At 68.2% G+C, this 25,989-nt stretch overlaps 1 protein-coding gene across 1 annotated transcript in view; it reads left to right on the top strand.

Moving 5' to 3' along the window:
• Positions 1-25,989, top strand: part of MUC5B (mucin 5B, oligomeric mucus/gel-forming) — a 61,800-nt gene that overhangs the window by 34,561 nt on the left and 1,250 nt on the right. The window contains exons 14-59 of the mRNA XM_032414842.1: positions 2,732-2,809; positions 4,901-4,972; positions 5,412-5,488; positions 5,760-6,037; positions 6,156-6,270; positions 6,403-6,493; positions 6,717-6,823; positions 7,680-7,881; positions 8,343-8,477; positions 8,578-8,695; positions 8,790-8,928; positions 9,257-9,367; positions 9,619-9,688; positions 10,053-10,190; positions 10,562-10,726; positions 11,061-11,155; positions 12,045-12,171; positions 12,380-12,635; positions 12,949-13,004; positions 13,090-13,190; positions 13,272-13,423; positions 13,733-13,871; positions 13,956-14,118; positions 14,724-14,950; positions 15,696-15,935; positions 16,160-16,316; positions 16,551-16,679; positions 16,780-16,924; positions 17,017-17,060; positions 17,150-17,347; positions 17,549-20,446; positions 20,559-20,743; positions 21,007-21,178; positions 21,925-22,199; positions 22,408-22,594; positions 22,687-22,912; positions 22,993-23,171; positions 23,240-23,309; positions 23,536-23,636; positions 23,950-23,981; positions 24,272-24,452; positions 24,614-24,718; positions 24,810-24,847; positions 25,348-25,464; positions 25,623-25,709; positions 25,820-25,942. Coding sequence (XP_032270733.1) covers positions 2,732-2,809; positions 4,901-4,972; positions 5,412-5,488; positions 5,760-6,037; positions 6,156-6,270; positions 6,403-6,493; positions 6,717-6,823; positions 7,680-7,881; positions 8,343-8,477; positions 8,578-8,695; positions 8,790-8,928; positions 9,257-9,367; positions 9,619-9,688; positions 10,053-10,190; positions 10,562-10,726; positions 11,061-11,155; positions 12,045-12,171; positions 12,380-12,635; positions 12,949-13,004; positions 13,090-13,190; positions 13,272-13,423; positions 13,733-13,871; positions 13,956-14,118; positions 14,724-14,950; positions 15,696-15,935; positions 16,160-16,316; positions 16,551-16,679; positions 16,780-16,924; positions 17,017-17,060; positions 17,150-17,347; positions 17,549-20,446; positions 20,559-20,743; positions 21,007-21,178; positions 21,925-22,199; positions 22,408-22,594; positions 22,687-22,912; positions 22,993-23,171; positions 23,240-23,309; positions 23,536-23,636; positions 23,950-23,981; positions 24,272-24,452; positions 24,614-24,718; positions 24,810-24,847; positions 25,348-25,464; positions 25,623-25,709; positions 25,820-25,942 — 9,101 coding nt within the window. The remainder of the gene's footprint in view (positions 1-2,731; positions 2,810-4,900; positions 4,973-5,411; positions 5,489-5,759; positions 6,038-6,155; positions 6,271-6,402; positions 6,494-6,716; positions 6,824-7,679; positions 7,882-8,342; positions 8,478-8,577; positions 8,696-8,789; positions 8,929-9,256; positions 9,368-9,618; positions 9,689-10,052; positions 10,191-10,561; positions 10,727-11,060; positions 11,156-12,044; positions 12,172-12,379; positions 12,636-12,948; positions 13,005-13,089; positions 13,191-13,271; positions 13,424-13,732; positions 13,872-13,955; positions 14,119-14,723; positions 14,951-15,695; positions 15,936-16,159; positions 16,317-16,550; positions 16,680-16,779; positions 16,925-17,016; positions 17,061-17,149; positions 17,348-17,548; positions 20,447-20,558; positions 20,744-21,006; positions 21,179-21,924; positions 22,200-22,407; positions 22,595-22,686; positions 22,913-22,992; positions 23,172-23,239; positions 23,310-23,535; positions 23,637-23,949; positions 23,982-24,271; positions 24,453-24,613; positions 24,719-24,809; positions 24,848-25,347; positions 25,465-25,622; positions 25,710-25,819; positions 25,943-25,989) is intronic.

Here is a 25,989-nt window from a genome sequence, read left to right as displayed (position 1 = left end):
GAGAAAGTGGCCTGTCACCCACATGTCACCTGGGATGCTTCCTTGCCTTGGCTACCCTCCCCACCGGGGTCAATCGGCCTGCACTGTCTGGCTAGCCTGGCAGTCACACCACTGGGCCCCTTGGCCATGGGGAGCGCGAGCCCCGGGGCATAGACCAGGGCTGCCAGGATCAGCTGTCTGGGGGGCAGAAGGCAGCAGGTGTGAAAGGCACCATTCCCGTGACGGTCTAGGGCGCGCTCTGAGCAGACCCAGAGCCAGCCATGCCTGTGCCCCCCAGGGCCGCGCCCCAATCCTCCTGCACCCTCCACGGTGCCCGAGGTGAATCCGGGCAGACCGGCCACGCTCAATAAAGGCCTGAGTCCTGGTGCATCCTGGGAGCCTCGTCCTCGTGTCTGCGCGTCCACGCTGCTGGGTTGCAGGGATGCAGGGAGGGGTGAGCTCAGAAGGGGCCCCGGGGTTGCTGAAGACCCCTGCGCACCCTGCAAGCCCTTGAGGGGTGGGGGCAGTCCGCCTCTGGGCTCCGCGGGGCCCCTGGGTCTGTGGGCTGAGCGAGGACAGGGGTGGACCCAGGGCGCGACAGGCTCCTGGCACAGTCCCTGGCGGAGCCCTCCCGAGCTCCAGGAGGCCGCTCCTTCCCGGCAGCCTGCTCTCCTTCCTTCCCTTTATCTCTGTCCTCAGCTCCGTCAAGTGTGAAGCGGTAAACTGGCTGAGCAAACAGGCTCTCAAGCCGCATCCGGGATGTCTCAATAGCTGTGCCCCTGCGGGCCCTCCACCCGTCTCTGCCCAGAGGACAGTGCTCACGGGGAGGGGCCGCGCCAGGTCCCCTGGCTGCCTACTGTGTGCAAGCTGTGGACTGTGGGCAAGGCCCCTGCCCGCATGAAGCTCTCCTTCCGAGGTGGGGGTGGGGAGGGATAGACGGCCAACTCGAAGCCCCGAATAACTCACATTCATGTCCCGAGTCCAAGGCTCACATGTGCAGGGGTTGGGGGGCGACTGGTGGGGCCCTTTGAAGGCTGGGGGGTGCTCGCTGAGTCAGGGGGCCGAGGGATGGGCCAGCGGGGCAGGTGCCTGGGCGTGGCCGGGCACCCAGTGGGGCACGGACCAAGAACCGGAGCCCTCAGGGAAGCAGCGGGGGCCAGGCCCCGAAGGCTCAGGCTGAGGGAGGCCTGGAGGTTCACAGGGCCGCGGACGCAAGTGGGCAGCACGCCAGGCCCGTCTGCGGGAGCTCTGATGCCAGGGAGCAGGGGCCGGCTCCCGAGCGGGGGCACCCTGCTCTAAAGACGCCAGGAGCCAGCAGACCCCGCACGGCCTGAGGGCCCGTCAGCCAAGCAGAGGTGTGACCGCCCGGTGAAACGCTTCGTGGAAGCTTTGGAGATGGTTTTCCCGTTGCCCCAACAATTCCACTTCCGTGAATCAATCCTCGGAAAGACAAAGGCAGGGGCATCCCAGGTGTGTGCGCCCGCAATGGCGAAGCTGCCCGAGGGGGTCCCGCGCCTCCCAGCCGGGGTCTGCCCCAGGGGCCACTCGCAGACACACTCAGCCTGGGGTGAGGGTGCCCAGCGTTCTTGCCAGAGCCAGAGAATAAGACACCTGGAGTGTGAGTCAGAAGGGGGCAGCTGGTGAGGCTGAGCTGGTCACTGACCCGGAAAAGGTTACCGTGTGACCCCTGCAACCGGGCCATGCCAGCCGGGGAGCTGGGACTTCGTGGCTCGCACTCAGGGCAGGACTGGGGTTGAGAGACCCCCAAGCCCCCGAGGTGACCCTGTCAGCCCTGCCGGGGGCCCCCAGGAGCACGTCACCGTGTAGACATCGGCCCCTGCATGGCCTGCTGTCAGCCGAGGACCCTGGTGGCTCAGAGACCATGAGGAGCTGCAGCTTCCTCTGGGTTACCCGGCCTCGGGTCACCTAGCCAACTAAGGAGCGAGGTGAGGGTCAAACCCACCATGCTGGGAGCTCCTGGTCCTGCCTTGGCCAGGGCAGGTGATGGACAAGGGCCAGCCTGGGTGTCCACTCCCAGGGCCTCAGTTTCCCCTCAAATCTGAACTTGGTGACAGAGAGGAGCCCAGAGATCCGCAGGGGCACTGGTCAGCATGGCTAAGGTCTCTGGGCATGGAGCCTCCTCCCAGGACCCCCACAAGCCATGCAGCCCAGGTACCCTGCCCTCCACACATGGCTGACCACCCCCTAGCTGGGCAGAAGCCCCAGGGACCAGGGGTGAGTGCCCCCCGCCAGCGCCCAAGGCTGCCCAATGGCTGAGGCCTTGGCCAGGTTCCTGGGAGGGGATCGACATGCGGGCTGAGCGTGGGGTTGTGCTGACCACCTCCCTACTGAGTGAGTGAGACACGACCAGGGCGGCCCAGGGCGGCCGCATGCAGGGGCTTTGCCACCCAGGATGGGCTGCCGGCACCACCCTCCGGGCACCAGGCTGCCGCCCCTCTCCCTCTGATTCTCAGAAGCTGCGGAGGGGCGGGGGAGGGGGGGAGAGTGGGGGCAGGGGTCCTGTGAATCTGGGGCCCACAGCTGCAAATCCTTCCTCCTCCAGGCGTCTTTCCTGCCGCGGCCCCTCCCCGAGAGCAAACACACGTGGCTGCCCCAGGGGAAAGGACGGAGCCCTGCATGGCCCAGGAGCCGGGCGCGGGGCCAAGGCTTCTTGCTATATAAGCCCCAGGGCCCCCAGGGAGCGAGCACTGGGGCCCACTCCCTCCCAGCCACCTGCCCGCCGCCGTGCCAGCCTCCAGGATGGGTGCCCCAAGCGGGTGCCTGGTGCTGGCCTGGGTCCTCGCGGCCCTGCTCCTGGTGCAGAAGACAGGTGAGGACGAAGACCCCGGCTCCGTCTCTGCAGCAGGGGGCCCAGCAGGTCGCTCGCTGGGGGTTCTCCTGCTGGGAACGGCAGGCAGGACCCTGCCCGTGCATCCCCAGTGCGGCCCCCAGGCTCTCAGCCTGCACCCAGAGAAGCCGGGTCCCCCGGGAGAACCGCCGAGAGAGTGTTGGGGTGGGGGCTGAGGCTGGGCGTCTCTCCGGTCCTGGAGCCCCCACGGCGGCTCCAAAATTCCTCCTCAGATTAGGGTTGGAGCAGCTGACAGGTGATCCCGCAGCACCGGAGCTCCATCTGAGCCCACCGCCCGGGCCTCCGCACCTCCCCGGCCGCCCCGTGCACTTAGCATCTAGGGGAAGCACCACTGGCCCTAACACCTACTGTCAACATGAAAGACACGGCCGCAGGGGCTGCCTGGGTGACAGCCAGCAGGACTGGCCTGGAGCCCTGGCCACTGCAGGCCGCCCCGCCCGGTCCCGGCCCTGAGCGCTGCTCCCATGAGGCCTCCCCCTGGTGCCTCGCCCAGGCTCGGGGGCCTGGGCAGGTGGACACTGACCCACGGCTCTCCATCAGTCGTCTCCCAGAGCCCCTGCCCCAAGCCGCCTTTCCTGGGGGCTGAGCAGGGCTCGGAGGTGGGGGGACTTCCCCAGAGTGACTCCCAGCGGGGGTGCCCGGCCGCCCGCCTGCTGTGCGATTCAGGTGCCCGTCTGCTGGTTTGCGCAGCCGGCCCCCACTCCTCCCAACTCTTCCAGGCTCATCTTCCATGCCGGCCCCAGACCACGTGCCTGATGAGTGGGTCTCGCCAGCGAGCCTCCTCATCCTCCACCTGCGTCTCTCTGGGGGGCAAATCCCGCTGGGGTGGGCGAAGGTGGTCTGAGAGGAGGACCCCACGTCGGGGGGGGGCTGCTATCAGCCGCGGTGTGAAGGGACAGTCGGGAGCGGGCATTTCTCGGGCCCGGTGATGAAGACCAGGTCTCGCTGGGCGAGTGACCCCGCCTGAGGAGGGCCCAAGTTGAGCCAATTCTTGTGGAAACCGGACCTGGATGGGGAGGCGGTGTGGGGTGCAAACTGCCACTGGGAAAGCTTCTGGCTTCTGACTGTGGGGTGCGGCCAGCATCGGGCCCTAGCCAGGCTCACGCGGGAGGGGCTGCAGCTCTGGGGTTGGGGTGGACGGCGGGAGCAGCTGCGCCTGTGGGAGAGGCAGTCACCTGGGGCCCTCGGAAGGAAAGTTTAATGCCGGGCCAGTCCCTGTGGTTTCCATATGCGAGGTCCCCGCTGGGATCGTGGAACGGAATAGAGGCCTCACCGTGCCCCTCGCCGAGCTGGTTGCACCAGGGACGTGGGGACATCGGGGCCCCACCTCCCACTCCCCAGGAAGCTCAGATTTGGGCTGAGCGTGGAGACTCCTGGCAGACCGCAGGAAGGAGGTCAGGGCCCCGTGAAGGGGGTGCTGCAGCCTGAGCTCAGCAGAGGGGCCTGGGAGGGCTCCCTACGCCCACCACGGCAGCGAGGGCATGTGGGGGCCTGGCCACCGGGGGAGTCAGGCTGGCGGAGGAGGCCCTGCCTGGAGGCGGTGGGCGCACAGGCCCCCGGGCACAGCCACCCCAGCACCTGGGCCCCCAGGCCTCCCGCCGCCACGACGGACGGCTCTAACTCCAACCTGGCTCTGGTCTTGGGTTTCTGCTAAGTCACGCCCAGAAGCCTCCCCAACTGCGTGAGTCTTTCTCCCCAACAAAGCCGGTCTTTGTCCTTCTCCAAGGGACACCCGGGATGGGGCCGAACCCTCTTCTGGGGTGGCCAGGGTCAACGGGGCCAACGCCTTTTCCTGATTCCATTCTCCTGCCCGGAGCCAGCAGCACCAACTGCCCCATCCCGGAGAGATGAGGCACCACCCTGGATTTGTAGATGGGGTGGCTGGGGGTCAGCGCAAGGCCACCGGCAGCTGCGGCTCCCTGCAGAAGCCTATCCCGGCGGAGCCTTGCTTTCCACCAAGTCGAGTGTTCATGGGGCCGCCCCCCTGAAGCCTGCCGAGGAAGGATGGCGAATGTCCGGCTTCTCACGGACTCCCGTCCCCTTTCCCTGCAGAGACCCAGGGCAGCGTGGAGCCCGGCCAGGCCAGCACAGAGGCTGCCACGCACAGTCGGAGGGCAGACGTCGGTATGTGGCCCAAGCTCTGCAGGCAGGAGGGGCTGGGCCCCAAGTGGGCCGGGGATCTGGACATCAGATTTCCACATCAGCTGCATGTCACACAGAGACCCTCCTGGATCCCACCCGCCCACAAGAAGGGACGGCAGGGGGCATGGGTCCCGGAAAGCTAAGGCACAGAGCAGAAAGGCTGAAATGCTCACACGTACTCACACACCGCGCACATGCGTGCACACAGACGCGCACATTCACGCGCACGCACACACACTCAGGGCAGCGGTGTGTGTTGGGCAGATGGGGAGGGCCGCGGAGGGGCAGCCCTAGTCCTGGGGCTCGCTGGGCTGGGTCAGGGCGGCCTGCACCTCTCTGTTGCCCCAGGGCCCAACCAGGGAGGAGGATGAGGGGTCCCCCGCCTGGCCGCATTTCTAGTGTGACCCACCCTCCTCTGCAGCTTGGAGCACCGTCATCCCGCCCATCACCGTCTTGCCCACCATGAGCTGTGAGTGGATGCTGCCCACTGCTGACGGGGTGGGGGTGGGGGCTCACAGATCTGGGGGGTAAAGCTGGTACGCTGTGGGCGACTGAATGGCCTTGGTCCCGGCCGGGAGCCTTCCCTGGGGCCAGCTCTCCTGGGGGCTGACCCTGGACGCTGGTGTAGGATCAGGGCTCTCAGGGAGCATCAGGGCGGCTCAGGGCAGCGAGGTGGGCGAGCGGCTGCCCTCCTGGCTCCGCAGCCCAAATCCGGGGACGGCTGCTGGCGGGTGGCTGAGCAGGCTGGTGGCATCTGCCGGGGTCCCAGCACGCGCTCCCCACAGCCCGGAACCCCGCGCACAACGGGCGCGTGTGCAGCACCTGGGGCGACTTCCACTACAAGACCTTCGACGGCGACGTCTTCCGCTTCCCGGGCCTGTGCAACTACGTCTTCTCAGCGCACTGCGGAGCCGCCTACGAGGACTTCAACGTCCAGCTGCGCCGCGGCCGGGCCGGCTCCAGGCCCACCATCACCCACATCGTCCTCAAGACGCAGGGGCTGGTGCTGGAGGCCTACAACGGCTCCATCCTCATCAACGGGCAGCGGTGCGCCTGGCGCGGGCTGGGGAGGGGCCGGGACTCGGGGGCTCGCGGCTCGGGGCTCGGTGGGGGAGGGCCCTGCTGGACACCCTGGCCGCAGGGCGACCGGAACTTTCCACCCCAGGGGGGAGCTGCCCTACAGCCGTGCGGGCCTGCTGGTGGAGCAGAGCAGCGTCTACATCAAGGTCACCGTCCGGCTGATGCTGACCTTCATGTGGAACAGTGAGGGCAGTGCCCTGGTGAGGGCGCCCCCCACGCCCCTCCCAGCCCGTCTGGGACAGCCTCCCAGCCCCGGGGGGCGAGGGCAGCAGGGGTGGCGGGGCTGAGGGCTTGGCTGGCTGAGGCTGGAGCTGCCCCCCCTCCACCCCCAGCTGGAGCTGGACCCCAAGTACGCCAACCAGACGTGCGGTCTGTGCGGGGACTTCAACGGGCTCCCGGCGGTCCAAGAGTTCTACTCCCGTAGTGAGTGCCGCCTGGGGTCAGGGCGGGGTCAGGGAACGGCTGGAAGCCGAGCTGTGGGTCCTGCCCAGGGGCGCTGGATGCTCCCGAGGAGGCAGGGAGGGGGCAGCCTGGGCACTGGACAACACTCAAGCCAGTGACGCCCCAGGATAAGTTTCGGGTGCCCAGGGCATGGGCAGGGGGCCCCCTGGCAGCCACGGCCCACACCAGCATCTCCCGGTCACAGACGCCAGGCTGACCCCTCTGCAGTTCGGGAATCTACAGAAGCTGGACGGGCCCACAGAGCAGTGCCAGGATCCCCCGCCTTCCCCGGCCAGCAACTGCACAGACGGGGTGAGCTCCCCCTCCCCAGGCATGGGGACAGCCAGGAGGGCGGGTTCAGGCTTCCTGGGCTGGGTCCTGGGGTGTCCAGGGAGAGAGGGTCTCCTAGCCCTCGGGTGGCAGAGGACATGGCCACCACTCCGGAGACACACCCTCTCACCTACTCACCTCCCCTGACCGCACACCTGTTCTGAGAGTGTGGGCAATGCACATGTGTGTGCAAATACGTGTCCGCACATATGCAGTCCTGCCCGTGGTGGGGCACTTGGGAGCCCAGGTGAAGGAGCCCTACAAGGGAGCTGGGAGGACCCCACCTTTAGAATCTATCCATGAGCCTTAAATCAGGATGTGGGGCTGCAGTGCCCCCCCAGCTGGTTGGGGGCAGGGGGAGGGGTGCCGGGGAAGGAGGAAGGGTTCATCGGCGGGCTGGCTTTGGCTCTGCTGGGGCTGCCTGAGGGCCTCCCCCTTCTCTGACTGGCCTCTGGGGGTGGGGGGCACCTTTCCTGGGGGCTCACACCATGCGCAGGTGCGTCCTGGAGCCCTGGGGGGCGGGTGGAGTCCACAGTCATGGCTCAGTCCCCAGAGCCAAGCAGAACTCTGCACCCAGTGGTGGCAAGTCCACGGTGGTTGAGGGGAGGAAGGGAGGGTGGCCAGCTGGCCGGCTGGCTGGGTGGACGGATGCATGGGAGGATGGAGGGATGATAGGCGATGGGTAATGTGTGGGTAGATGGACAGACGGACAGACGGATGGAGGGATAAGGAACCTCAAGGGGAGGAAGGGGGTCCCCTGGCCTGGAAAAGTCTGCAGGGCCCGGAGTCCCCCCACATGCACCGAGGGTGGACGGTGCCAATCCTCTGTGCTCCCCAGGAGGGCATCTGCCACCGCACCCTGCTCGGCCGGGCCTTTGCAGAGTGCAACACGCTGGTGGACCCCGCCGCGTACGTGGCCGCCTGCACCCAGGACCTGTGTCGCTGCCCCACCTGCCCTTGTGCCACCTTCGCAGAGTACTCCCGCCAGTGCGCCCACGCGGGGGGACAGCCCCAGAACTGGAGGGGCCCGGACCTCTGCCGTGAGTGGCCCCCGACCAGGGCCAGCCCCAGGCCCCACACCCACTCCGGGTCCCTGGGGATGGGGGAGGGACCCCTGGGCAGGACATCCGGCATCTGGCTGGGGGCCCGGGACAGTCAGTCGGGAGGGTGGCCAGGAGAACAGAAAGGGGACCTGGGAGGCTCAGAGGGAGGACCCGGCCTGGGTGCAGGGAGCTGAGCTCACCCCAGAAGCCAGGCGGGCCCAGGGGGGCTGTCCGGGAGGCATTGCACCCCAGGCTCCCTTACCTGCTGCCTCACCAGAAGTCAGCTGGGGGCCGGGACAGGCGGGGCCCAGCCTCCCAAGGCGAGGGGCTCCCTGAGCCCGGCTGTGGCTTTGGGGGACCCCTGATGGCACACGGAAGGCTGGGAGCGGAGGTGGCCTGCCTGTGCGCCCCACGCCTGGGCGGCTTCCTGGGGCCCAAGTGCGTCTTCCCCCCTGCAGCCCAGACCTGCCCCCTCAACATGCAGCACCGTGAGTGCGGCTCGCCCTGCGTGGACACCTGCTCCAACCCCCAGCGCTCCCAGCTCTGCGAGGACCACTGCGTGGACGGCTGCTTCTGCCCCCCAGGCAGGTCCTGCTGGCCCTCGGGGACCGGCCCCCACCCTCCCGGCTGCCCCCGGTCACTGAGGTTCCAACACCCGCCCCGGCCCACTTATGACGCCCCTGCTGTCCCCAGGCACGGTGCTGGATGACGTCACCCACAGGGGCTGCCTGCCCCTGGAACAGTGCCCCTGCACCCACGGCGGCCACACCTACGCCCCGGGGGCCTCCTTCACCACCGTCTGCAGCGCCTGGTAGGCCTCCCGGCTGCCCGGCCCCGGGGGCGGGTGCATGGGGTGGGGTCTGCCTCGTGCACACGCCTGCGCTGCTCACGGCCTCCCTTCCCAGCACCTGCTCCGCGGGGCTGTGGCGGTGCCAGAACCTTCCGTGCCCTGGCACCTGCTCTGTCCAGGGCGGGTCCCACATCTCCACCTACGACGAGAGGCTCTACGACGTGCACGGAGACTGCAGCTACGTCCTGTCCAAGGTACGGCCCCGGTGGGCTTTGCGGGCCTGCCCGGGCACTCTCGGGCCCCCACTGTCCCTGCACAGGGCCCCGTGGTGGCCATCAGAGGGGGCGAGGCCCCCTGGATCTCCTCCTGGGGTCCCATCCCCCAAGGGAAGCCCCCAGGCTCACACTCACGGGGCCAGGGGCTCCCAGGCCCTGAGACAAGCTGCCTGGAGGTGGCCGCCGGCGCCCCAGGCCACGGTGCGCCGCCGTCCGTCCGCACCCACCCGGCAATGCTGGGAACGGGCCACCCTGCCTGTGCTGGGAGCGGCTGTCCCCCAACGCGCTGGTGGCTTCGCCCTGTCAGACGTGTGCAGAGAACAGCTTCAGCGTGCTGGCCGAGCTGCGCAAGTGTGGCCTGACGGACAACGAGAACTGCCTCAAATCGGTGGCACTCAGCGTGAACGGCGGGGACACGGTGAGGCTCCAGCGGGGGAGGGGTGGACACAGGGAAGCTGGCAAGACACACAGGCCCCGAGGACGTGGACCCCGGTCTTCCTTAAACCCCACGGCCCCGGCCCAGCCCCCAGCCCCGGTCCTAAGTGTCCCACGGAGCTGGAGGCTCGAGGCCAGAGCTTTGCGCCCCGCTCTGGCCCCTGGGGAGCGCTCCCTGGCCCCCGAGGCAGGCGGGCTCCTCCCCCCACCGACCTGGCTGCCTCCCCTCCCCAGATCATCCAGATCCAGGCCAACGGCGGGGTGTTCCTGAACTCCATCTACACCCAGCTGCCCGTGTCAGCAGGTATGGGCCCGGGACGGCTGGGCCAGGCTGCGGCGAGGCGGCCTGCCCCCCAGAGCCTACACGCAGCCAGCTAGGTCCCTTGCTAGTTCCTCATGGCCTGGGGCAGTTCTGGAATATCCCGTGGTTGGTTTCCTGTCTGCAAGCGGGTATGGTCCGATCTGTGGGGACCTGGTGTGGAGCACGCTCGGTGCCCGGCCTCCTGGGGACCAGGACCGGTCACTCCCAGCACTGCCCACTCCCAGGGCCCACCAGACACCTGTCTCCTCCCAGCCCATCCCCAGAGGTCCCGCCCCGCCCCCCGGGCTGTCCCAGGAGCAAGGGGGTTCCGTCGGGCCAGACTCTGACTTGGTCCCCATCCCTGCAGCCAACATCACGATCTTCAGGCCCACCTCCTTCTTTGTCCTGGTGCACACGGGCCTCGGGCTGCAGCTGCAAGTGCAGCTGGTGCCGCTCATGCAGCTGTTCCTCAGGCTGGAGCCCTCCTACCGCGGACAGATGTGCGGTGAGGCCGGCTGGGTGGGCTCGGGGGCCGCTGGTCCCTGGACTCAGCAGCAAGCGGCATGCGCTGGAGTCTGGCAGGGAGTGGGGATTGGGAGGGAGCTGCTCCCAGGGAACCCCGCATCGACTTGCGGCCCCCGGGAGGTGACCTGGGGTGGGGGGTGGACAGTGAGCCACGCTGTCCTTACTAGGGCAGGCTTTGCACAGGGGCTGACCCTTACCAGGGCTTATCTGCAGATGGCTCTGGAACCAAAATCCTGGGATGGAGCTCTCTGGCTGGTCTCCTTGTGATGGTTTCTAGAGGGACTGCGGGGCCAGCAGGATGGCCAGGCTGGACACCCCACTAATGCTCCATCCCCGGGCCCCGGCCCCCAGGCCTGTGCGGGAACTTTAACCAGAACCAGGCCGATGACTTCCGGACCCTCAGCGGCGTGGTGGAGGGCACGGCCGCCGCCTTCGCCAACACCTGGAAGACCCAGGCCACCTGCCCCAACGTCAAGAACAACTTCGAGGACCCCTGCTCCCTCAGCGTGGAGAACGGTACTCCCACCCCTGGGAGCCCTCCGTTTACCTGGGCCGGGCCTAGGAGCTGAAGCTTCCCGTCTCACCAGGCCCTGGGGTGGGTGGGGCTGGGGGACCCCGATATCCGGGATGCATGCATGAATGCTGGCAGCAGGGCCTGGGGCCCGCCTCTGGGGCGAGCACCCTGCTGTCCCATTAGCATCATGGGTCAGCCCCACATTCCAGCTCAGCTCTCCCGGGGCGGTGGGGGCCCGGGGGCCTGGGTGCAGGAGCCGAGGCTGCCGGGGCGGGCGGCCGTGGGGGAGGAGGGTGAGGTGGCAGACAGCCAGCCAGCTCACCTTCCCCGTCCCAGAGAACTACGCCCAGCACTGGTGCTCCCTGCTGACTGACCCGGCCGGAGCCTTCTCCCGCTGCCACTCTGTCCTCAACCCCGCGCCCTTCTACTCGGTGAGACCCCCAGCTCCCCGGTGCTTCCCTGGCTCAAGGACCCCACAGCACGTGCACGGGTCGGTCAGTCCTCCCCTGGGCCACCGTGGGTGTGGCTGTTGGTGTCACCGAGGAGCACAAACCAGGTCGCTAAAAACTAGAGAAATTGCTTCTGGTCCCAGTCCTGGAGGACAAGCAAGGGGTGGGCAGGGCCACGCTCCCTCCTACGGCTACAGGCCCTCCTCCTGCATCTCCCAGCCTCTCGAGGCCCCAGGTACCCCTGGGCTTGTGGCTACATCACCCCAACCTCTGCCTCCGTGCCCCTCCCCTGTGCCTGTGTCCAAATTCAGGGCCCATCCCGATGACCTTACCTTAATCACATCTGCAAAAAACCTATTTCCAAAGGTCATTTTCTTAGGCCCTGGAGGTTAGGGCTTCTGCATATCTTTTGGGGACACCCAACCCAACCCACAACAGTTGGCTGGTAGGCCACTCTTCCAGAAGCTCGAAGGCCTACAGTGCACACGAATGCACCCCCAGGAGTGTGTGTCTGCAGGTGGAAGCCCTGGCCCACCTCTGCCCATGTTGGGGGTGGCATAGCTCCACCCTCTTCACCCCACATGCCCCCCACAAGCAGCACAAGCGGTGATGTATGCGGAATGCGGTCGGACCCGGCCCTGGTCCCGCGGAGGCCCCTGCTGACCCTGACCTTGGCCCGGCCTCGTGCCTCCTTGCTGCCCCCTCCCCAACCTGGCCTGTGTGGTCCCTTAGTGCACCAGCTGCCCTCCTGGGCGCCTCACCGATCTGTGGGTGCCAAGGGCCCGGGTGGGAGTCCCAGGAAGGATGCACGGGGAGAGAGGGGCCTCGGTGGGCTGGGGTCCCTGACGGCCCCCTGCGGCCCCGTCCCCAGAACTGCATGTTCGACACGTGTAACTGTGAGAAGAGCGAGGACTGCCTGTGCGCGGCCCTGTCCTCCTACGTGCATGCCTGCACCGCCAAGGGGGTGCTGCTCAGCGGCTGGAGGGACGGCGTGTGCAGTGAGTGTCCCCGGCCAGCCTGGCAGCACCGGGGGAGGGACGGGGCGCTGGGGACCCCCACTCCCACGTTCTCAGCCAGAGCTTCACGCTTCCTCGTCCGGGCCAGCCAAGGGCCTGGTGTCAGAGGGGAAACTGAGTCTCGGGCTGTGTGAGCCCCAGCCTGGAGGGGCCCTCCGGCCACTGACTGGAGCGCTGCCCCTGCCCCCAGCCAAGTATGTGAGCAGCTGCCCCAAGTCCCAGCACTACAGCTACGTGGCGCACGGCTGCCAGCCCTCCTGCCGCGCTCTGAGCCAGGTGGATGTCACCTGCGGGATCGCCTTCGTGCCCGTGGACGGATGCATCTGCCCCTCGGGCACCTTCCTGGACGACTCGGGTGCCTGCGTGTCCGCCGATGCCTGCCCCTGCTACTTCCGTGGCTCTGTGGTGGCCCCGGGGGACGTGGTGCATGACAACGGCGTGGTCTGGTAAGCAGCCAGCTGGGCCCGTGCCCCCCCGCCCCCTGTCCTGGGCCCACAACGGTCTCGCCCCCCGTGTCACACCCGAAGACCCCTGGACCTCCCCGGAGGATTGTGAAACACAGAGGGGCTCCCTGGGGAGGGCCCCACCCCCACCCCCAGCCGTGCAGTAACGAGGGACCCCTCCTCTGGCCAGGGAGAGGGTTCCGAGGGTCCGGCGCCCAGGAGGGCGTGTGCGTTGGGCTCTGGGCAGAGCTCTGGGTGGGGTCTGCGGGGCGGTGGGTGGGCAGTGGGCCCAGGCAGGGCGGTCTGTCTCTCACAGCTCGTGTGCGGGTGGGAAGCTGAGTTGCCTGGGAGCTGCGGAGCAGAAGAGCTCAGGTAGGGCCCCCCACCGCGCCCGGGGGCAGGGGCTTCCGCGGGCCTGGGCTGGGGCCCCTCCCAGCCCAGCTGCCTCCCTCTGCAGGGTGTGCGGCCCCCATGGTGTACCTGGACTGCAACAACGCCTCGGCGGGCACGCCCGGGGCTGAGTGTCTCAGGAGCTGCCACACGCTGGACGTGGACTGCGTGAGTGGCCGGGGAGGGCGTGCCGCCCCCCAGTGTCCCCGGGCATGGGGGGACGAGCACTGACGCCGTGTCCGTCCACAGTTCAGCACCCACTGCGTGTCTGGCTGTGTCTGCCCCCCGGGGCTGGTGTCGGACGGGAGTGGGGGCTGCGTGGCCGAGGAGGACTGCCCCTGTCTGCACAACGAGGCCACCTACAAACCCGGGGACACCATCAGGGTGGACTGTAACACCTGGTGAGTCAGGGCTTCCTCCACAGGAGGGAGGGAGGTGGGGAGGAGTTGGGGCCTGGTGTGGCCCCCAGCCCCGGGGAAGCCCTGGACGGTCCCCTCTGTCCTAGGAAGGTCCCCCAGGGCCAGGCCTTCAGAGCTGCCGCGAGGGCCCCCAGCCCCGCCTCACTGCAGGCGCCAAAGGCCTGGAAGCCAGAGACGGGCGGGCGGCGGGCCCGTGCCCGCGCTCACCCCTTCACTCAGCCCTCTGGAGAGTGCGGCGGGGCGGGGCTGGTCCTGGGCAGCTGGCAAGCAGGCTGTCCCCTGTCCTCACAGCACATGCAGGAACCGCAGGTGGGAGTGCGGCCGCAAGCCCTGCCTGGGCACCTGCGTGGCCTACGGGGACGGCCACTTCATCACCTTCGACGGGGAGCGCTACAGCTTCGAGGGGAGCTGCGAGTACACGCTGGCCCAGGTACGCGGGGGCCCCCTCCGCGCCCCCCTCCTCGGCCCGCCCACTCCCGCAGCCCTGAGCTCAGCCCGACCCTCCCTGGCCCAGGACCACTGTGGGGGCAACGGCACCGCCAACGGCACCTTCCGCGTGGTCACCGAGAACGTCCCCTGCGGGACCACGGGCGTCACCTGCTCCAAGGCCATCAAGCTGTTCCTGGAGGTGAGGGGCCACCGGGAGCCCTGTCCCTCCCTCTGCCCTCCGGCTGGATGTCCTAGGGCTGCCTGGACAAATGGCCACAGCTGGGGGGACCTGAAGCTAGAGAAATGCATTCTCTCTCGGTTCTGAGCAGCAGGTGTCCCAGGGTCGGGCCCCCCACCAGCCTCCAGGGGGGCTCCCTCCTGCCGCCCCCAGCCCTGGGGCTCCACCGGCCCCTCCCCCGCGGGCCCGCCCCCTCTCTCCTGTCACAGGGACACCTGTGTTTGGACTGAGGCCCACCCTAATCCGGGAGGAGCTCATCCCTCACTGACCCCTGCAGAGACCCTTTTTCCAAACAAGGTCGCATTCACAGGTTCCAGGGGCTGGGATGTGGACACACCTTTTGGGGGGCCTGCATTCAGCCCACTACATCGGGGTACCCAATTCCAGCAGAGGGACGTCAGAGTTCACCAGACAGGGAGCCGCACTGCTGGCCGGGGGCATCAGCCCCACTGGCCTGTGGCCCCAACCTTCCACGTGACCTCCCCGGGCCCCCAGCACACCCTGCTTGGCCTCTGGCCTCCTGTTCGCTGAGTGTCAGGAGCCAGCTCATCCTTGACCCCAGTCCTGTGCCTTGGGCCCCTGACTACCGTAGGTCGGTGGGCTCCGGGCCCCAAGCACGCCCCTCAGTCCCTGCAGCCACCACCTCTGTGTGCCCTCTGCAGAACTATGAGCTGGTCTTGCATGAAGGCACCTACAAGGTGGTGCAGCGGGGGCCGGGCGGAGACCTGCCCTACAAGGTCCGGTACATGGGCATCTACCTGACCGTGGAGACTCACAGTGGCCTGGTGCTGTCCTGGGACCGGAAGACAAGCCTGTTCATCCGACTGCAGCAGGACTACAAGGTGAGAATGGGTGGGCTGTGGACCCCTTCAGGCAGGGTCAGAGCCCCTACTCCTAGATCTGGCTCCCAGGGGGCCGTCTGGCAGCTGACACTCCACTGAGGGCCGGGGCGAGTCCACTCACAACGCCGATTTCTGAAAGGCCTGTGTTGAGACCAAACAGACCAATAGGCAGAGTCCTGCTTAGAATGCTGTTCTTGCTCCCTGGTGTCCCCATGCCCACTGGGCCTGCTTGCCCACCTGTCCAACCCCCTTCTGCCCACCTGCCTGCCTGCCCCCTGCTCACCTGCCCACCTGCCTGTCCCCTGCACTTGTCCACCTGCCTGCCTGCCCCCTGCTCACCTGTCCACCTGCCTGCCTGCCCGCTGCTCACCTGCCCACCTGCCTCCCTGTCCCCTGCTCACCTGCCCACCCGCCTGCCTGTCCCCTCCTCACCTGTCCACCTGCCTGCCTGCTGCTCAAGTGTCCATTTGCCTGCCTGTCCCCTGCTCACCTGCCCACCTGCCTGCCTGTCCCCTGCTCACCTGTCCACCTACCTGCCTGCCTGTCCCCTGCACCTGTCCACCTGCCTGCCTGCCCCCTGCTCACCTGTCCACTTGCCCCCTGCTGACCATAGGGCCCACTGTGTGCCCCGCCATCTTGCAAGTTCACAGGGCACTGCCCTGGAGTGCCCCCTGCCGGGCTGGGCTGGGCTCTAGTGCCTCCTGCACACGCCCTGAGCCCCCGTGCCGCCGTCCCCCGTCTGCAGGGCCGGGTCTGTGGGCTGTGTGGGAACTTTGACGACAGCGCCATCAATGACTTCACCACGCGGAGCCAGTCCGTGGTGAGCAGCGCCCTGGAGTTCGGCAACAGCTGGAAGTTCTCCCCGTCCTGCCCCGACGCCCCGGCCCCCAGGGACCCCTGCACCGCCAACCCGTACCGCAAGTCCTGGGCCCAGAAGCAGTGCAGCATCATCAACAGTGCCACCTTCGCCGCCTGCCACGCCCACGTATGCGGCCGTCCCCCGGGGCGCCCGGGAAGGAAGGGGCGGGCAGAAGTCGGGGGGCCCGTGTCACCGTCCACCCTTTAGACCAGCCTGTGGTCAGCCCCGGGGGCCCACGCGTCTGCTGTCCCTGGCTCTGGGGGAAACCGGCCCAGGTCGGGCCACACCGCAGGCCTGACCCCCAGGAGCCCCAGACCCCGAATCTGAAGGCTCTTCCCCCTCCCCTCCAGGTCGACCCCGCCAAGTACTACGAGGCCTGCGTGGGTGACGCGTGTGCCTGTGACTTGGGGGGCGATAGTGAGTGTTTCTGCACGGCGGTGGCCGCCTACGCCCAGGCCTGCCACGACGTGGGTGTGTGCGTGTCCTGGCGGACCCCGGACATCTGCCGTGAGTGGGGCTCTGCCGCGGTGGGGAAGGGCGGATGCAGGGGTGGGGCCTGACCCACACATGGTGAGCAAGAGACCCCTGGCGCCCAGGTGCCCACGGGCATGCCCGCGTCTGTGTGCTTACGGACCGGCTGGGCAGGCCGCCGCCGGACAGGAGGGCCGGTGAGGGACCGGCCTTCTGAGGGCGGGGCAGGAAGCAAGGGGTGCATCCTCAGCCTCTCCCCTCCGCGCTCAGCCCTGTTCTGCGACTACTACAACCCCGAGGGCCAGTGCGAGTGGCACTACCAGCCGTGTGGGGCGCCCTGCATGAGGACCTGCCGGAACCCGAGCGGCCACTGTCTGCATGACCTGCCGGGCCTGGAAGGTGAGGGGCAGGGAAGGGCACAGGCGGCGGGGTGACCACCCTGGGCAGCACCCAGCACCTGGCCACAAGGGTGAGTCTCCTCCGCGCTGTGCCCGCCCAGGCTGCTACCCGAAGTGCCCGCCCAGTGAGCCGTTCTTTAGCGAGGACCAGATGAAGTGCGTGGCCCAGTGTGGCTGCTATGATGAGGACGGGAACTACCACGATGTGGGCGCGAGGGTCCCCGCAGCAGAGAACTGCCAGAGCTGGTGAGTGGGCGGGTGGTGAGTAGGCCGGGGCGCCCGGGAGGGATGCTGGTGCGGCCGGCAGGCCCTCAGCACTCTCCTCTCCTCCTCCCCAGTGAATGCAGTGCTGGCGGCCTCCGGTGCACGCACAGCCTTGCGGGTAAGGCTGAGGGGTGCCACACGGGGCTGGGGGCTGGGGGCTGGGGGCTGGGGGCTGCAAGTGAGCCCCGTGCCGGCCCTGTCTCCCAGCCTGCACCTGCGTCTACAAGGGCAGGACCTACCATTATGAGGACGTCATCTACAACATGACCGATGGGCTCGGTGCCTGCTTGATGGCCATCTGCGGACACAACGGAACGATCCTGCGCATGGCTGTGGAATGTCCTGGAACCCCGTCCATAACGTCCTTCACCTTCACCACCACCGTGGCCCCGCTCTCCTCGACAGGTGAGCCTGGCAGACGCCCTGCTGGGCCTGCCCCCTCCTCCTGAGCCCCAACCCCAGGCAACAGTCTGGGCAGAGCGGGAGGAGGTCAGAGCGGGCGTCCTCGGCGCGACCCACGACCCACGGCCCCAGGTCACCGCTGCTCCTGGGCATGGCTGGCAGGGGTGCAGAGGAGGCTGACGAGGTCCCCGCCCCCGCCCCCAGGCTCGGTCCCCACCGTCTCCACCGTGTGTGTGCACGAGCTCTGCCTCTGGTCCGACTGGCTCGACGGCGGCCCCCCAGAGCCCGGCATGGCAGGTGGGGACTTCGAGACGTTTGTGGACCTGAGGCAGAGGGGCTACGAGGTGTGCCTGGCCCCGGCGAGCATCGAGTGCCGGGCACAGAAGTTCCCCGACACCCCACTGCAGCAGCTGGGCCAGAAGGTGGAGTGCGATGTGGCCCGGGGGCTGACCTGCCTCAACAGTGAGCAGAGCCCCCCGCTCTGCCACAACTACGAGCTGCGGGTCCTCTGCTGTGACTACCTGCCCTGCGGCACCTCCCCTGGGGCCACCACCCAGCAGCCACCGGCCAGGTCCCTGTCCACCCCCGCCACGCAGACCCCGCCTGCGGAGCCCACCACGATAGGAAGCCTGGCGCCAAGCAGCACCCCGGCCTTGGCCACCACCTCCTGCCGGCCCCGGTGTCAGTGGACGGAGTGGTTCGACGAGGACTACCCCAAGTCTGAGGAGGCTGGGGGGGACATCGAGTCGTACGACAAGATCAGGAGTGCGGGAGGCGCCATGTGCGAGCAGCCTCTGGACATAGAGTGCCAGGCTGAGAACTTCCCCGGCAGCAGCCCCGCGGAGCTGGGCCAGCGCGTGCTCTGTGACGCCAGCTTCGGCCTGGTGTGCAGGAACGAGGAGCAGGTGGGCCCGTTCAGGATGTGCTACAACTACAGGATCCGCGTGCTCTGCTGCAGCCACGACCACTGCGCGGAGCCCACCCCCGGGCCACAGACACAGACCACCGTGCAGAGAACCACAGGGGGCCCCTCCAGGGGGACCCCACCTATCCACACAACTTCCACAGTGACGGGAGCCACAACAGGCACCGTGGCCACCAGCCCCCCGTCCACCCCACCCACAGAGATGCGCACGACCACAGCAAGGACATCGCCGGGAACCCTGGGAACGGCCACGCCCGAGACCACTGCCACGCAGAGCACGGCGGGCTGTCAGCCACAGTGCGAGTGGACAGACTGGTTTGACGTGGACTTCCCAACCTCCGGGGTCGAGGGCGGGGACCTGGAGACCTTCGACAACATCAGGGCTGCCGGGGGCACGCTGTGCGAGGAGCCCCAGAAGATCGAGTGCCGCGCAGAGAACTACCCTGAGGTCAGCATCGACCAGATCGGACAGGTGCTCAGCTGCAGCCTGCACACGGGCCTGGTCTGCAAGAACCAGGACCAGAAGGGGCCTTTCAACATGTGCTTCAACTACAATGTCCGCGTGCTCTGTTGCCACCCGACCCCACACTGCCCCAGCACCGCCGCCCCCAGGACCCGCAGCACCGCCACTGGGGGCCCCACGTCGCCGAGCCCAGGAGCCACGACCACAGCGTCCAGCCAGACCCATGCCTCCTCCCCCGGGACCACCCTGGGGGTCCCTGTCTCCACCACCCAGACGCTTGCTACCCCTGCCAGGACCACAGAGAGGGTCTCCAGCCCCGGTCCCTCTGCCTCCCTGAGGACCCCGACGGCCACCACCAAGCCCACCTCACCCAGTGCACCCACCACGGTCCCCGTGGTGACCTCCAGCACGTGGATCCCCCCCGAGTCCACGCCCAGCACGGCCACCCTCGGGACCACGCTGGTCTCCACGTCCCCGCCGCCCAGCTCCACCACACACTCCGTGGCCACCTCATCCTCCACGGGCTGCAGCCCACAGTGCACGTGGACAGACTGGTTCGACGAGGACTACCCCATACCGGGCCTGGACGGCGGGGACTTCGAGACCTTCTCGGTTTTCCGCTCAGCGGGGCACGACTTCTGCCAGCGCCCCCGGGACATCCAGTGCCGATCGGAGAGGGCGCCGGACGCGCGTCTGGAGGACTTGGGCCAGGTGGTCCAGTGCAACGTGCGCTTCGGGCTGGTGTGCCGCAACCGCGAGCAGCCGGGGCCCCTGCCCTACTGCCACAACTACCACGTGCGCGTGCTCTGCTGTGAGGACCCCGGCCACTGCGCCAGCACCACGGCCATGGGGCCCACCACGCCGTCCCCAGCGACGCCCACCACGGGGCCCACCACGCCGTCCCCAGCGACGCCCACCACGGGGGCCACCACGCCGTCCCCAGCGACGCCCACCACGGGGCGCACCACGCCGTCCCCAGGCACGCCCACCACGGGGCCCACCACGCCGTCCCCAGCGACGCCCACCACGGGGCCCACCACGCCGTCCCCAGCGACGCCCACCACGGGGCGCACCACGCCGTCCCCAGCGAAGCCCAACACGGGGCGCACCACGCTGTCCCCAGCGACACCCACCAGGGGGGCCACCACACCGTCCCCAGCGACGCCCACCACGGTGGTCACCACGCCATCCCCAGCAATGCCCACCACGGGGCGCACCACGCCATCCCCAGGCACGCCCACCACGGGGGCCACCATGCCATCCCCAGGCATGCCCACCACGAGGGCCACCACGCTGTCCCCAGGCACGCCCACCACGAGGGCTACCACGCCTTTCCACTCTGTGCCCATCATCCAGGTCTCCACGGCCTCCACACTCAGCCCCCAAGGCAGTGCGTCCGCACCCTGGCACACCGAGACCTGGCCCGGACTCCCCAGTGCTGTGCCCAGCACAGCCCCGGCCACCTCCAGCACAGGGCCCGGCCCTGGAGCCTCCCTACCACCCCCCACGCCCTCGGCCACCAGCTCTCTGCCCGGCACCACCTTGGGCCTCTCCACGGCCGCCTCCAGGGCCACGGCCACCCATACCTTGCCAGCAGTGACAGTGACCATGGCGTCCACATCTGTCCTCAGCACCCCGGGGACCCCTGTGTCCCCCAGCTGGAACTTCACCACCCCCTGCCTCTGCCGGGCGTTCGGGCAGCTCTTCTCACCTGGTGAGTGGAGGAGCCCGTCATTCCCTGCCCACTGTCCACCCCGCGCACTGTGTCTCCCAACCTCTCCGGAGCTGACCCTGCCGTGTCTGTCTTGGTGATTCTCTCCTCACAGGGGACGTTGTCTACAATAAGACAGACGGTGAGGGCTGCTCCTTCTATGCCATCTGCAACCAGCACTGCGACATTGACCGCTTCCAGGACACCTGCCCCACCTCTTCGCCCCCCGAGTCCTCTTCGGCCCCCATAGCCTCGCCCTCCCAGCCTCATAGCTGCGACCTCATCGTCCCTCCCCGACAGGTGCGCCTCCTGCCTGTGCTGTGTGCCTGGTTGGGGCACCGATGGGGGGGCCCAGCCCGGCCCGGGGTCACTGTGGTCCCCTGGAGCCCTCCACGGCAGCTCTGGCTGGAGGAAGGCACTTGGGGTTGGGGCTGGGACGGCACCGGGGTGGCCAGGACCCAGGGCAGCTCTGCCCCGGGAAGGCGGGACCTGAGGCTGTGGTGGGGCGGTGGGGGCAGGTCTCGTGGTTCCAGCTGGTGAGCACCACGCCCACTCTCTCCCAGGTGAACGAGTCCTGGACCCTGTCGGACTGCACGGTGGCTCTGTGTGAGGGCCACAACCGTGTGGTCCTGCTGGGGCGGAAGCCGGTGGCCAGCATCCACTGCGTGAATGGACACCCTCCGGTCAGAGTGTCGCAGGAGAGCGAGCCGTGTGACTTCCACTTTGAGTGCGAGTGTAAGCAGGGGCGGGGTGAGGGGCGGCCGCTCCGGGCAGAGGGCATCGGGGGGCACGCAGGGAGCCAGGGCCGCAGCACACAGTGCCGGCCAGAGAGGGTGACTCGCCGCCACAGCAGGGGAAGGCCCAGGTTTGCTGAGCCCACCCGCACGGCAGCCTCTGTGGCTGGAAGGGGGCCCGGGGTCAGGGGGCTGTTATCCCAGGGATTCCTGAGCGTCCCTCCTGGAGCTTCCTGCGGGGAGCGCTTCTGGCCTGGCCCCTGGATGGTGTGGGCGTCAGGTTCCGGGAGGAAGCGAGTGCCACACACGGGGGTCAAAACATCAGCAATGACCAATTCTTTCTCTCCGGAGGCTGCAGGGAGGGCTCTTCCTGCCTTCTCAGCTTTGGGGGCTCCAGGCGTCCAGGACTTGTGGCTGTGAGCCTCCAGCCACGGCCTCGTCTTCCCGTGGCCGCTCCTCTCTCTCCTGCAAGGACACTTGTCACTGGGTTAGGGCCACCTGGGTGATCCCGGCTGGTGTCATCTCGGGGTCCTTAACTTAATCACAGACACGAAGATCTTTTCCCAGATGAGGGCACATTCTCAGGGTCTGGGTTGGACATGGGGACACGCCTTTGGGGCCACCATGCAACCCACTGCACCCCCTTTTACAAAAAAGGCAGCCAGGGCCAACTGGGGCCCAGGGGGGCTCCGCTGAGGTGGCCATTTTGGGGTGGCACTGGGTGAGGGGACCGTCCATGCCCCGCAGGCTCCTGCAGCGGCTGGGGGGACTCGCACTACACCACTTTCGACGGCACTTCCTACTCCTTTCGGGACAACTGCACCCACGTGCTCATGAAGGAGATCCGCCCACGCTACGGGAACCTCAGCATCTACATGAACAACTACTACTGCGGGCCCACCGGGGCCACCGGGCCCACCACGGTCGCCGCCCACTGTCCCCGTGCCCTCAGCATCCACTACAAGTCCACGGAGGTCATCCTTACCACCAGCACCGGCATCCGCGGGCAGGAGCAGAGCCTGGTGAGTGGCCCTGTCCTGGCGTCACCAGGGAAGGCCTGCGGGCCCAGAGGTCAGCTCCCAGAGGCGCCTGGGGCAGGGACCTGAGCATGGCCGACTGGGACCCCAGGCCCCAAGGGGAGCATCTGCACTTTGGGGTGTGAGGCTGAGCCCCGAAGGCAGGCCCTGCTGCCCCAACACCCAGTCATGGATCCCCCCGACACATCCCCAGATCCTGTTCGACCAAATCCAAGTGAGCTCGGGCTTCAGCAAGAATGGCGTGAGTGTGTCGGTGACGGGGACGACCACGATGGGCATCGACATCCCTGCCATTGGTGTGAACATCACCTTCAACGGGCACCTCTTCCACATCCAGCTGTCCTACAGCCGCTTCAGCCACAACACCGAGGGCCAGTGCGGTGCGTGGGGGCCAGGGGCGCCCCGGCCACAGCCGCTCAGCACGGGTGGGGAGGGGGGTGGAGAGCTTGACCCTGCTGCCCCGCCGCCCCAGGCACCTGCACCAACAGCCGGACGGACGACTGCCGCCAGCCCGACGGAACCATGGCCCCCACCTGCCAAGACATGGCCCACCGCTGGCTGGTTCCCGAGAGGGGCCGGGAGGCCTGCTGGGCGCCTACCCGCCCGCCCCCGACGGCTGGCCCCGCGCCCTCAGCACCCAGCACGTCCGCCTCTTCCCCGTGCCCCCCGGCGCCCCTCTGCGAACTGCTGCGGAGCCCGTGAGTCGCTCCTGTGGGTCTGGCGGTCGTGGGGCGGCGGGCTGCCCCCCGCCCCGGCCTCTGACCGCCCCTTCCCGCAGGCTCTTCGCAGAGTGCCACGCCCTCATCCCCCCCGCCCCGTTCGTCAGCTCCTGCGTCAGTGACGGCTGCCAGGCCGACAGCCCCGGGGCGCCCTGCCGGAGCCTGGAGGCCTACGCGGCCCTCTGCCGCGCCCGGGGCGCTTGCAGCAACTGGCGGAACGCCACCAGCGGGCTGTGCGGTGAGTCAGGGCGGCCCTGGGCGCTCCGGCGCCCTCGGCCCACCTGACTCCTGTCTCTGTGACCCCAGACTTCACCTGCCCGCCCGACAAGGTGTATCAGCCCTGCGGCCCCGCACAGCCCGCATCCTGCGACTCCAGGTAAAGCCTGCCGGAAGAGTGTGCGGCGGGCCGGGAGGGTCTGCAACGCCCCCCCAGCCTCAGGTCCCTGGGGCTTCCTTCCCCGCACCCCGACCTCTGACCCCCGACTCCGGGCCCTGGGCGGCTGGTCAACCCAGCACTCTGCCATGCCCTCTGCCCTTCCCCCCACCCCGGACTGCCGCTTCCATGGTTCGAGGGTCCCAGGAATGCCCTCCTTGCCTTGCAGGAGCCAGAGCGGAGCGGGCAGGGGGCTGGTAGAAGGCTGCTTCTGCCCCGACGGACACACCCTCTTCAACACACACACGAACGTCTGCGTGCGCGAGTGCGGTGAGCACGGCCCCAGCGGCCCTGACCCCAGAGCTGCTGCAGAGCCGGAGGCCGAGGGCCTGGGGTGGGAAGACCCTAGCGGGGGACCATCCCTCCCGGGTGCTCACTCTCCTAGCCCGGTGCCCATCCTGAGGGTGCAGTGTGGCCATAACATCGAGTTCTCCGGGGGCTTCTGTCCCCAGCAGGAAGAAGAGCCCTGGCTGGGGGTGGGGCGGCCAGGCCTGCAAGGACATGTGTCAGGGCCTGTGATCTCTGCCCACTGGGTCTGGGACCCCGGCACGCCAACTGAACCCCCTTTCTTCTTCCCTTCCAGCCTGTGTGGGACCAGATGGGTTTCCCAAATCCGTGAGTGTTCTGCTCCCCAGCTACCTGCCCCCTGGCTTGAGCAGAGGGAGGGAGGGCCCCATCTCAAGGCAGCCTGCTCTGCCCGGGCAGCCCCTGTGGGGGCTGGTGTGGGGCACCCTGGTGTGAGACACATCCCTGTCCCATGGGCTGCTCTAGGATGGCAGCTTGAGTGGGAGGCCGAGGGCTGAGCTGGCCACACTGAGGCTGGGGCCTTCCCTGCTGCTGGAGGCAGCCCAAGAGGCCAGGGCCTGGTCTAGGAGTCTCCAGGGACCCTAACTGCTCTGTTCCAGCCTGGGGAGCGGTGGGTCAGCAACTGCCAGGACTGCGAGTGCCACGAGGGCTCCATGTCAGTGCAGTGCACCCCCGTGCTGTGCGAGGCCCTGGAGCGGCCCCCGCAGTGCAGCCAGGCGGGCTTTGTGGCCGAGACCAGGCCTCTGGCCAACAACTCATGCTGTCTGGGGACGCTGTGCGGTGAGCCCTGTGCCCCACTGGCCGGAGGGTGACGGGGGGGTAGTTGCGGGGCCGAGGACTGGCTGAGGCTGGACCAGTGTGGTGGGAAAATGAGGCCGCCGACCTCTGGTGTGCCCTGGTACAGCGAGGGGCCCCCTGACGGCACCTCAACTCTCCCACAGTCTGCAACACGACCACCTGCCCCCAGGGCCCACCCAAATGTGGGCCGGGAGAGGAGCTGATCCGCACCCAGGAGGAGGGTGATTGCTGCCCCACCTTCATCTGCCGTGAGTGGGGCTGGGGGCTCGGGGGTGGGGGAGTGTCAGAGCCCTTCCTCCCCACCAGCCGGGCAGGTGCTCAGCCCCCCTTTCCTTCCAGGACCTCAGCTGTGTTACCACAATCACACTGCCTACGGGGTAAGGGCTCACTGCCCGGCGGCTGAGTGGGATGTTAGCAGCGGGTGGGGCCCCAGGCTCAGCTCATCCACATGGGACCTCCACCCCTCATCTGCACATGCCCGGCCCCGCCTGCACCCTCCTGCAGGACAGGGGATAAGCGTGGGGGCTCCGGGCCCTTTAGAGCCACGTGGGGACACAGGCGAGGGGGACACGGGGGCAGCCCTGTCTGTCGAGCACCTGGGGGAGCTGCTGGCTTGGGGTGTCCCAGGAGCGTCCTCATGGCAAGAGTGTTGGGGTGGGACCGTGCCCTCCCAGCCCCTCCAGCCGGCCTGGGGTCCTGCCTCTGCCCTGGTCTGTGCTCAGCCAGGGGCACAAGCATAATTCCATTTGAAGAAGAAAGAACCCGCTCTCTGTAGGCCTCCCCTTCTCCCAGCCCATCCAGCCACAGGGAGGGGTCCTGGCCCTGGGGCCCCCGCCACTGTCCTCAATGTCACCTCCACTCACCCGGTCCACTGCAGATCGGTGCAACCTTCCCATCCGTCACTCCCTGCCACACGTGCACCTGCCTGTCTGGGGACACCCAGGGCCCAATTGTGCAGTGTGAGGAGAACATCTGTAACACTACCTGCCGCCAGGTAAGCCCTCCTGGGCACACCCAGCCCTGGGCAGGGACATGGCTTCACAGGGACCGGGGTTGCCAAGGAGGTCGCTGGGCCCTTAGGGTGTGGACGGGAGGGCAGGAGGGCTGGGGAGCAGGGCTGGGGGTAGCCATGGAACCACCCCTGTCCCTCAGGGCTACGAGTACTGGAAGGTGGCCGGACAGTGCTGTGGGGAGTGCGTGCAGACAGCCTGTCCCACGGAGGATGGCTGGCTGGTCCAGGTAAGAGGGGGTTCGGTCTCAGCCCCCCAGCTGGGAGACCCTTCCTTTCGGCCCCTCTCAGCTCACCAGATAATTCCCTGCGAGCCTCCACCTTCCCCGTTGCATTTCAGCCCAACGAGACCTGGGTCAACAGCCTCGTGGACAACTGCACGGAGTACCGCTGCGAGGTCAAGAACGGGCTCCACGTGCTCACTCCGAGGCCCACGCCCTGCCCGGACGTGTCCAGCTGCCAGGTGTGTCCTGGGGCTCGGGCTGCCCCAAGGCAGAGGCCCGGCCCAAC

The sequence above is a fragment of the Phoca vitulina genome, unplaced genomic scaffold, assembly GCF_004348235.1.
Source record: "Phoca vitulina isolate PV1807 unplaced genomic scaffold, GSC_HSeal_1.0 scaffold16, whole genome shotgun sequence".
NCBI classification, from domain to species: domain Eukaryota; kingdom Metazoa; phylum Chordata; class Mammalia; order Carnivora; family Phocidae; genus Phoca; species Phoca vitulina.
The sequence above is the reverse complement of the archived record's forward strand: the minus strand, read 5'-3'. Positions and strand labels throughout refer to the sequence as shown.